Source organism: Parambassis ranga, chromosome 14, assembly GCF_900634625.1.
Source record: "Parambassis ranga chromosome 14, fParRan2.1, whole genome shotgun sequence".
In the NCBI taxonomy this organism is placed as follows: Eukaryota; Metazoa; Chordata; class Actinopteri; family Ambassidae; genus Parambassis; species Parambassis ranga.
This window is the reverse complement of record NC_041034.1, coordinates 15,859,767-15,871,509: the sequence shown is the minus strand read 5'-3', so window position 1 is coordinate 15,871,509 and position 11,743 is coordinate 15,859,767. Positions and strand designations below refer to the sequence as shown.

The following is an 11,743-nucleotide window of genomic DNA, read 5'->3' as shown; positions in this document are numbered from 1 at the left end:
GGAAACACATTATTTTATGCTAGGATACTTCTAAATGCTTTATGGAGCCAAATCTTCGATTTTGTTTTCTAAAAAGAAGAAAATGTTTTCAGTCCTACCAGCTAGCAGGTGGTCCTCCTCAGCTAGCAGCCGGCTGCGGGGTCCTCTGGGCGGCATGGTGAAGCTGCCGATGTCCTAGCTGGAAGAACAGACAAAATCCGGTCTTTGGGAGATTTAGATGTTGAATCTCCAATGGATGGTTCAACACTTCTTGTGTTCAGTAGCTCGCTGGTCCAGACGTTCTCCTAGTATCACTCTGTGATGATCCTCTCGCTGTCAATGATCCAGTAGTAGGCGATCAGCTCTCAGCTCTCAGTATCAGCTCTCAGTATCAGCTCTAGGTTTTTGCGCAGGTCTGCTCGGGTCAGAGGCCAAGTGCAAAAAGGGGGGTTCTGAAGGTCTCAGCAGCACTTGTAGCCTCAGTCTATTGACGTCATATCGCCCGCTGCTATGTAGTTTAAAAATAAATATTTGCTGTTTTTTAAATACTTGTTTTGACTATAGTTCATAATCCTATTATTGTATTTAATGTTTTATATAATATGTGAATGTAATAAAAAGATTATGATCAGTCATTCAAAATAAACACTGCTAGAAGAATTTGTGTATGTGAATCATTCTGTATTATTTTATTCAAATATCAGTTTGATATTTAGGTATTTTTTTAGGTTTGTTGTAGCTGGACACATTAAAACAGATTAACAAAGTATGTTTATGTTAAATCTTAGTCTGCAAACTGGTAAATATATACAGTAAAAATAAAGTGATTTAAAGTCAAATTAAAAGTATTTAATGAGCGTTCATATCACAGACGTGATTTCAGCAAAACCTGCTGATAATTCAGTGAAATGACCTGTGTGAGTCCCGATCATATTTGTTATTGTTGTTATTGGGAAACTATGATTGCTGTTTGTGTCACTGACACTCTGTAACTTCTTCTTCGCTGTTTGTAGTTCTTGTGGATGGGTGCAGCGGTCTCAGCCTCATTGTTTCCCTCTTCTTTCATTAGGATGTGTAATTTAAAGTTTCAGTGCTGCTGACAGGAGTTTAAAGAGTCAGACACAGGCAGGCATTTATTCATGTATTTGAGATTTTTATTCATGGCAAAAAACAACACACTATGACATCCCAGCATTTGCTCATTCATGTATCCCACTTGTTGTGTTGACCAATTTGGCCATTTCCTGTATGTATATGTCTAATTTATTTCATACATAGTTTTTGTTTATTTTTAACTTTAATAATGTAGATTATTGAATCTAAAAGAACCACACACATCCCCAGCACACAGCCTCATCCCGTGTGGGAATCGTTAAACCTCACTGTCTTTAATCTGTCAGGACTGGTGTGTGATCACAGCGCTGATTTTATGATGTGTATATACAGTGCTAGTAGAACCTTTCAGCTGCTTGTTTCAGGTTCTACCACAACATCTCAATATTAACAATTTACAGTTTGTTCTTTCTTCACTTATATTTCATATTCATGCAGTCTACAGATGATGTTTTAGTGTAAATTAAGTCATGCCTGACCACTCATTAAAACAGGTTTAAGTCTTGTGTCCACAGCAAGTGTGAGGATGATGATGGCTGAAGAACAAGATGAAATCAGCTTCACTACTAAACTTCTCTACTCTGTCTGATCAGAAACCTGAACCGAGAGCAGCCTCCCACTTCTACTGACTTGATGAACATGAACTGCTTCATGTCACACTGACCGAATACATCAACAGAGAACTGACTAAAGTAAATTCACTGACTTTCTGATTGGCTGATCAGAAGTTTAGTTTTGAAAGAGGGAGTTTATTTTTTTCCATCATGACGTCTTGTTATGACCAGTCCTTACTGTATAATATTCAACAGTGACTATTGAATATTACATGAACAAATGATACATGGACACAGAGTAAATGCATGTTTGTGTTCACATATACATACTGTATGTATCTGATTAGATCCTAATACAGCTGTTTTCATTTGTTTAGGCCACTGATCTCCGTTATTGGCACAATTACAGTTGAAGGGTGCCAAATACATAATCTAAAAAAAAAGTTAGTTTCATTAGTTTTTTATAAGACATATATGACAGACAATTCAGACATAACACAAGTGAACACAGAAGATTCAAGCTAGTATAAATCACATACTGAGATACTTAGATGATCATCAAAGGCACTGTGGTAAAGATATGTGGTAAAAAGTTTTTAATCTCGTCCAACTTTGTGGGTCTCTTTGGGTCTGTCAATGCGATAGACAAACTCAGCAGGCACAAAGTAGCCCAGGTACTCCACGCTGTCGGGCGTGGTGTCTATGTAGTAGTGACCACCTTCTCCATGGTGGCTGAAGCAGTGGGTATGCTCCACACGCAGGTCCAAACCCTGGATACACAGAAAACAAAAGCACAAGTGTAAACGGATCCTTTGTCGTGCATCTCTTTGAGATTGGAATGTGTCTGCTTTACTTACAGGGTCTCTGGACACGAGCACAGACTGGCAGATGAGGGGAGCACTGACCTCAAAGTGCTTGAGCCAGTTGTTGACGTCATCGTTAGTGTTGAGGGGGCAGACTGAGAACTCTCTTGGCTGGTGAGAAGACACAAAATAAATCAGCATCTACACGGGCTGAGTGACAGGATTGTGGTAGACGGCAGAAGGAGAACATTTAACAAAAACATTACATATTTCATTTAAACAGTCCCTTCCTACATGTACACTTATAGTCCAGATGAGACTGAGGATGCAGGTGACTGCACTGATCTTACCGATCTCTCACAGCGTGCACAGTGTCAGTATTTACCATAATGTGGATTTTAGCCTTCCCTTTTTGGATGATGAAGGTGCCTCCCAGAGCCAGGCTTTTATCAGGGTAATGACCTTCAAGAGTCGTCCTCAACGCCGTCACCAGACTGTGACTTCCTGTTCTCTTCTTAGCCCGAACCTCTATGACCTGCAGGGGACCAAAGGTGAAGAGGACAGTACGGCTTATTCAGGTCACTTTGGTTTCATTAATGTTTACTCAGTTACATGATGTGATGGGACTAAAGCTCAGACATGTTAGTAATAATATTAACTTGCAGTTCATTTACTACAACAGTGACTAGGAAGGAGTTGGGATTGAACCACCAACCTTCCAGTTACAGGACAACCCTGTTATACCACTGCGCCACTGCTGCCCAAATGACTAAATGACTCCACATGAGCTGCTCAGAAGTCACTGGTATCTGGCATCCACAGAATCCAAATCTTAGTCTGTGTCAGTTTTCACCACTTATATAATACAATATATAAATGTATACAATGTTATGGCTCCTGTGTGAACCCTAATGACTCATACTCATCAATCATACTAGTCTACACTGTCCCTTTACACTGTCACTTCAGTACTTCAGTACACTTCAGATGTCTGTTTGCACTGTTTACTTTCCATCTTGCAGTACTTTGCACACTTGTACCAGCTCACTGATCCATGTGGTGCCTGTAACACTGTTACACTCATATCAGGGTCTATGTTGTGCCATCACAGCCCTGACTCATGTTCTGTTCATTGTATGTCTTGTGAAGTCATATGTCAATTTATAGCCTTTTTTTTAGATTACATATTGTTTTACTTTGTTTTATCTTGTTATATTATCTTATTTTATTTTAAGCCATGCATGCTTCTTATTAAATGTTAATTGTTTTATGTATGCACTAATCATGAAGGCAAATTCCCAGTAAACCTGTGAGTGAAACCTCTTCACTTCCATGGCAATAAACACAAGTCTGATCTGACTGAAGGCATATGTGTTGTAACTAAATCTAAGCTTAGAATCGGGGAATTCAAAACATTATGTTCTACCTGTCTAATGCAAATGAAAAAAAATCAATATATACCATCTGAGCTAACCTTCCTGTTGACTTGTTGACTCACTTGTGAGCAGCAGTCAGGTAACAAACAATAGTTTGAAGCTGATCTGCAGCTTTCTACAGTTTCTGTAAAGAATTTAAAAGTAAAGACTGGTTTGTAGAGGCTGCTAAACACAAAGATGTAAATATCTAAAGCATGCAGAGGCATTGACAGACACAGTGTATGCATTAAATGTAATATATAACAATAAACTGTCTGCCCATGGTCCTTTGTTATACTGTTTATAGTGACTTGATTCACCCTAACCTAACAACAAAAACCAAATCAGTCACTGCGTGCTGTTATGCCGGTGGGTTCTTCTGACGCGTCTCCTGTCCAGCGTGTCATAAATCACAGTCCAAACTTCATATGATTAATAATTTTATTGTGATACCGTCATGTCCATTCAGATGTTTGATCATTGCTCCACATATAATTAACGAGAACCATTAGTTAAGTTACATGCTGAAATAAGATCAAATCTATCCTGACACGCTACCTGACGGTCAAAAAACTGTCTGCTTCCTCCGGCCAACAACCTTCAAATGAAAACTTCCTGCACCCCTTATATCTTCACAACACACGTGCTCCACCTTCTGGTCAAACAAAAAGTTGACACATCTTAAACCAGACAGAGGTCAACCACTGTGGCTCCAACACACCGGCCCCTAATTGTTCATGGCGTGTAGACATAACAATTACTCAATTTCAAAATACAAACAACAACAAACAAACAAACAAAAAAAAACAACAACGAAAGAAAACCCCGCAAATATATACTATATACAACTGAGATAGGGAACATCAATTGCCCTAACTCCTGAATTAGTTCAACGGTTGGTCCTACTTGAAACCTCAAGAGTTTGACACCGCCTGCAATAAACAAAGTTTAGTCACCGGTCTTTCCAAGATGTTTGTTTTGGTCTTAAGACGCACTGAGCGCACAAAGCCCTTTTTGTCTGGGAAAACCTCTAGAATTCTCCCCATCAACCAAGATCCTCGAGGAGCAGAAGAATCAGCCAACAAAACAATGTCTCCAGGAACTAAGTTTCCTTTACTTTGATTCCATTTTTGCCGTTCTTGTAGCAAAGGCAGATATTCTTGCACCCATCTTTTCCAAAAAAGATCTGCCATATACTGCACTTACCCTTACCCTTCAAAAGCAGTATATGGTTAGGTGTAAGAGGCTCGAGGTCAGTAGGATCATCGGAGAGCTTGGTGATGGGTCGATCATTTAATATAGCCTCCACCTCACACAGAACTGTATTTAATCCATCCTCGTCCAGAACTTGTAAGTGCAACACAGAATTCAGCACCTTTCTGACCATGCGAATGAGTCTTTCCCACACACCACCATGATGGGAAGCTGTTGGTGGATTAAAACTCCAGTGAATTCCATCCTGAAGCAGGGCTCTGTGTATTTGGTTATGATTTAAAGATGACAGAGCTTCCCTCAGCTCTCTTTCTGCTCCAACAAAGTTTGTACCGTTGTCAGATTTCATAGAAGAAACTTGTCCTCTTCGACAGATGAATCTCCGCAGAGCATTAATGCAGGCATCCGTATCCAATGATTGTGCCATCTCCAAATGCACGGCTCTGCTTGAGAAACAGGTAAAAATGACACCATAACGCTTAACACAGTTTCGTCCTCTTTTCACGTTAAAAGGCCCGAAAAAATCTACGCCTACATTTGTAAAAGGAGGCAGATCAGGCAGGAGCCTTTCCTTTGGCAAATCTGCCATTTTCTGCTCTTGAACTCTCCCATTGTGGCGCCGGCAAAAAGAGCATTGAGATATCACTTTTCTTACAACTGAATTTCCATTTGTTATCCAGAACTTCTTCCGCAGCTTGGCCAATGTATGATTCCTCCCACTATGGCTCAGCTGTTGGTGAATATGTCTGGCTATGAGCACAGAGATGTGTTGGTCCTTTGTCAGAATAAGGGGATGTTTCACTTCCTCAGGCATAGCTGCCTTACTTAGCCTCCCACCAACTCTCAATAATCCATCCTCCAACTGTGGATCAAGTTTATAGATGCTACTGTCTCGGGTCACAGTTTTACCAGCTGATAGTGCAGCCACCTCCTTATTAAATCTCTGATGCTGACAATACTTAATAATAAATTGTTCAGTCTTCAGCAGTTCTTCATGGGACAGAGTCTGACCACATGCTGTAAGTGTTACTTTTGACTGTGCACGTGTCACAAGACCACCTTCTCTTTTCCTCTGACATAACTGCAACAGCATTGTTCTCAACCTTAAGAACCACGCAACCGCGACCTTGAGTTTTCTCCAATCTGAGAAATATGTGATGAGCCGATCCACACCATTAAGTGAATTTCCAACAATGACTGCATTCATCAGGACTGACTTCTTGACCTCTGGGTCATCACCTGTAATGGTGACATCTAGGGCATATGAAGGCCACTTCGTCTCTACCTGAGAAAGAAACACAGGTCCTTCAATCCACCTACTGCCATTTAACAAGTCTTTAGCTGCCAACCCTCTAGAAGCATCATCAGCAGGGTTATCCTTGGAGTTAACATATCTCCACTGAGAGGTCTGTGTTGCTTCTCGAATGGCTGACACCCTGTTTGCTACGAAGGTGTGAAAGCGCTTGTCCTCATTCTGGATATATTTAAGCACAGAAGTGCTATCTGTCCAAAACACTGACCGCTCCAATGGCAGTTGCAGCTCTGCTCTCAGCATCTGGTCCACTCTGGTAGCAAGAACAGCAGCAGTCAGCTCCAGCCGGGGAATGGTTATTTGCTTCAGGGGGGTAACTCTACCTTTACCAAGCAGAAAAGAGACATGTATACTACTACTGTCCTGCATCCAAACATAGGACACAGTGCCATATCCATGCTCACTTGCATCTGAGAAGTGGTGTAGCTGGGTATGAACCGATTGTCCGAAATACTTGGGCCTGATGCACCTCCTTACTTCAAATGATGCCATCTGTTCCAAGTCCTCCAGCCATCTTTTCCATTTACCCTCCACATCGCTGGGTATCTTGTCATCCCAGCCACATTTCCTCCTGCACAGTTCCTGCAACATGATTTTGGCTGGTAGAGAAAATGGTGCAAGAAAACCAATAGGATCATAAACAGAGCTGATTATAGATAACATTCCTCTCCTAGTAGAAGGCTGTTCTTTTAACTGCATCTTAAATTTAAATGAGTCTCTCTCGACGCACCACTGTAGCCCAAGTGCTCGCTCCACTGGAAGCTCATCTCTGTCCATGTTTAACTCCTTCAAATTCTCTGCTCTTTTCTCCTCTGCAATAGTTTGCAGAACAGCTCGACTGTTGCTGATCCATTTTGTCAGAGTGAAACCTCCTCTCTGGCAAAGTTTGTTTAAGTCATGGACCATAGTAACTGCTTCCTCCTCAGAAGGCATGCTCTTTAAACAGTCATCTACATAAAAGTTTCTTTTAACTGTTTCAACGACTTCCTCAGAGTAGTGGGTTTTATTGTCCTCAGTTGTTCTCTGGAGTGCATAACTAGCACAACTTGGGGAGGATATGGCCCCGAACAAATGAACAGTCATCCTGTACTGTACCACATCCCTTTCTGTGTTGCCCTCAGGCCACCACAAAAACCGAAGAAAGTCCTTGTCCTCTTCAGTCACCTTTACCTGGTAAAACATAGCCTGTATATCTCCCATAAATGCAAAGGGCTCTTGTCTGAATCTTAAAAGGACTCCCAAAAGAGAACTAGTTAGATTAGGTCCTTGCAACAGCTGTTTGTTCAGTGAGGTTCCCCCAAACTCAGCCCCACAGTCAAACACCACACGTAATGTGCCCTTCCTGGGATGATATACACCATGATGAGGAATATACCATAATTTCCCCTTTCCAGGATCCAACTGATGCCGAGGCACTTCTTCAGCATAGCCTTTGCTAATCATGTCGGTAAAGAAGCTGACATATTGCTTATGAAACAGCTCATCTTTAATGAATTTCCTTTTCAATCCAAGCAACCGTAGTTTAACCATATGCATGTTATTGGGGAAGGTGATTTGGTCCTTTCTGAATGGCATTTTCAGGCTGTAGTGTCCATTCTGCAGCCGTGCAGATTTAGCCATGATGTCCAAGAACTTATTGTCTTCCTGTGACATCCCTCTTTCCTCTAAATTCCTTTCATTGAAGTCGTGATTGTACTGGTTCATTAACATTTGTTCCAACTTACACATGGAGATCCTATTGACGGCAGCCAGGGGGAGCCCTGTCCTATAACTGCTATCATCTCCTTCCCGAAGGGGTCCATTAACCACCCAGCCCAATACAGTTCTTATTGCATATGGCCCACTTTCACAACTGTTGATGACCTCCCAAGGCTCTAATACTTTGGGGGCGTTGGTACCAATCAGCAACTCAACTTCAGACTCTATACAAGGAATATGGACCTTTGAGAGATACGGCCATCTTTTCAGCTCACTTTGAGAAACTATATTGTCTGTTGTTACAGGCAGCCTTCTTTGAGTGAGCACTTCTGGAAGTCTGTAAAAATAGTCTCCTTCCAATCCAGCCACCTCCAGGCCATGTAGAGAAGTAGCAGCCACAATCCTGTTTTGACCCATGGTCCGCAGCAGGAAATTAGTTCTTTTACCAGTAATATTTAATTCCTGCATAAGACGTTCTGAGCAAAATGTAGCAGTACTACCGGGATCCAGAAATGCGTAGGTTTGTATTATTTTGTCTCCTTTAAAAGATTTCACTTGTACTGGTAAGATAGACAGAATGCCATCTGCCTTCCCGGCCCCTGTAAGCCCACAAGTTTCTGAAACAACTGCTACATCACATGCTGATTTTTTTTGCTGCTCCTTCCTTGAACTGTCATCAACTTTCCTGGTAATATGAAGCACACTGGGATGATTTTCTCCACAAATCTTACAAGATAAGCGCTTAGTGCACTCCTTACTCATGTGTCCAGTATGCAAACAACCAAAACAAAGTCCTCTTTCCTTCAGAAATGATATTTTGTCCCGGTGCCTCTTTCCTATGAACTGTGGACATTCTTCCAGAAGGTGGCTCTGCGAACACAAGTAACAATTCTTAAGCACCGAATCACGAACTCCCTGTGCAGCCTTTGATGTTACAGATTTTTTGAATGAGTCCACGGCTGACACAGTAGTTGCAAAACTATTACCTTTGCCCCTGCTAAATTCTGGGTGAGACTTGGCTTTGCTGATACTCCTGGCTCCAACCATCACAGGACGCCTATCCTGAATGTCTCCAAAGAGTGGATCAGCTAAAATCTTAACTTGACGTTCGATAAACATGACCAGGTCTTTAAATTTAGCTCGGTACTTGTGTCTTTCCATTATGTCATGTGCTGTTGTCCTCCAGCTTTCTCTCAGTTTAAAGGGCAACTTCATCATGACTGTTCTCATGTTTGTGGGCAGGTTCAATTCTTCCATATATTGCAGCTCTTCCATCACATTACAACAGCTTCGCAAGAACAGAGAGTAGGCTTGCAGAGCCTTTATATCTTCCGCCTTTATTTGTGGCCAAGAAAGAGTCTTTTCTATATATGTTGTAGCAATTTTGTATTCATTTCCAAAATTCTCATGGAGAAGCTCCTTTGCAACAATATATCCTCTGTCTTGAGCCATATGCTGGCAGCTTCTCACCAGCTCTCGTGGCTGTCCCCTGGTGAACTGCTCCAAAAAATATAAACAGTCTGCTTTACTGGCCTTTGACTCCACCCCATACTCAAATGCTTTTATAAAGCGTCTGTACTGAAGAGGATCCCCATCAAATATTGGGATGTCCCTCTGTGGCAAGGACATAGAGCGTTGTTGTTCCACCAGTGTAGCCGTTATCTCAGTTTGACGGTGCAAAATTGTGCAAATTTCTCCCTGCATTGATGAGAGGAAGCCATGTCTCTGGTCATCTCCTGGCACAGGCTGCACATCTTTGGATAATATGGAAGGAGGTTGATATTGTGTTACTCTGTGCGTTTCAATCTTTTGCTTGTCACCTTTGTCATCCTTCCTATTCAGATTTGGTTCAAAGTGTAGCTGTTGATGTGTTTCATTGCAATGTATTTCCTGCTTCATTTCTTTATCCCAAGATGGCATGTTACACTGTGACATTGCACTCATCCTTCGTGGCTCATATGGGTTTGCTGCTGGATTAAGTGCCTTAGAAGACATTTGATGGCCAATGTTCTTTTCAAGATATGAATTCATTCCATTGCTTAGGACCTGGGTACCCACATGGCAGTCTGAAGCCGCTTGCAAGACAGCTAACTTAGCTGCAGATGCTGCCAACTCCGAGTCCAATTCCAGCTGCTCCCTCTTCCTTCGAAGCTGTTCCTCCTGTGCCTCCAGAGCATGCTTTTCCTTTAAAGCTGCAGCACGAGCCAAAAGTGCAGCTCTTTCAGCTTCAACTCTGATGCGTGATGAGGATGTTGTTTTGTCACTCTTATGGCTACCCACACTCTTTCTGTTAGAATGCTTACTCGCTATGTTGGATATACTGTCATCAGGGTTAACATCATCAAGCACATCACCTTGACCACTAGTGTAATCACTGGGTCTATTTACCAACCATTGTTTTACATCATTAATGAAACCATCTTCAATAATAACCTTTGCCCCAAACCATGTATTTTGTTTGTCCTGTTCTTCAGTTGGCATTAAAGACACCACAGATTCATGAACACCCTTTGCTTCTTCACAAAGACTAATGATCTTTTTAAGTACACATTGCACCTCAGACACATCATTGATTAGCATAAGCCCTGGTATGAGCTCCCTTAAGCCTTTTACCTTTTTAAGTTTATCTTTTCTTTCCTTTTGCAATTTGTCCAACTTATCAACCAAGGCTTTATAGGTTATTTTAGGAACCCTTTTACTTTTTACCGCCGTTTCCTCTTCAGCATGACGTTCATTGGATTCAGACGCGGCTGCGCAGGCCGCAACATTGTCCAAACTTAATTGATCACTGTCCGTCATTGTCTTTATTATAACCTCTGACGAGCCATTGCGTCTCCATAAAGTCACGAACACGTAAAATGAATGGTATTATATGGCAACCAATGCATTGAAATTACGCTCAATGTTGTGTGCACACATAGACCTATTTTAGAAAAATTGCCATCTTTTAACTAGTAGCGCTACGCATACCTCAAGCACTGTCGGGCACCACTTAACTGATCCAGCCGGGTGCACTTCCCATAGTTCCCGATGATCAGCGTCCTTCCTGCGTGCTCCGGCCGGGTGATCTCCCTGTAGCTCCCGACGCTCAGCGTCCTAGCGTGGCTCCCAACACTCGGCGTTCTAACGTGGCTCCCTGTAGCTCCCGACGATCGGCGTCCTTCGTCAGGCGAATCAGCTGTAGCCTCTGTATGCGCCGACTTGCATTCTCACGACAGTGACCACAGCTCCCGGCGTTCCGCATCCTCCTCTGTTGCGCTCCAAACCATGATCAACCAGTCCGATTCCAATATCCCAGTTATAAGCAAAGTTTTTTGACTTAATATAGTGACTTGATTCACCCTAACCTAACAACAAAAACCAAATCAGTCACTGCGTGCTGTTATGCCGGTGGGTTCTTCTGACGCGTCTCCTGTCCAGCGTGTCATAAATCACAGTCCAAACTTCATATGATTAATAATTTTATTGTGATACCGTCATGTCCATTCAGATGTTTGATCATTGCTCCACATATAATTAACGAGAACCATTAGTTAAGTTACATGCTGAAATAAGATCAAATCTATCCTGACACGCTACCTGACGGTCAAAAAACTGTCTGCTTCCTCCGGCCAACAACCTTCAAATGAAAACTTCCTGCACCCCTTATATCTTCAC

The 11,743-nt window shown here is 42.0% G+C and overlaps 1 protein-coding gene across 1 annotated transcript; it reads right to left on the bottom strand.

Moving 5' to 3' along the window:
• Positions 1-1,841: 1,841 nt before the first annotated feature.
• LOC114446561 (ester hydrolase C11orf54 homolog) lies at positions 1,842-11,293 on the bottom strand. Its single transcript, XM_028422211.1, has 5 exons — positions 11,288-11,293; positions 11,057-11,182; positions 2,835-2,984; positions 2,504-2,620; positions 1,842-2,416 (listed from the first exon to the last, which is right to left on the bottom strand). The coding sequence occupies exons 1-5, from the start codon at positions 11,291-11,293 to the stop codon at positions 2,243-2,245; spliced, it is 573 nt and encodes a 190-aa protein (XP_028278012.1). The 3' UTR covers positions 1,842-2,242.
• Between the last annotated feature and the right edge of the window lie 450 nt (positions 11,294-11,743).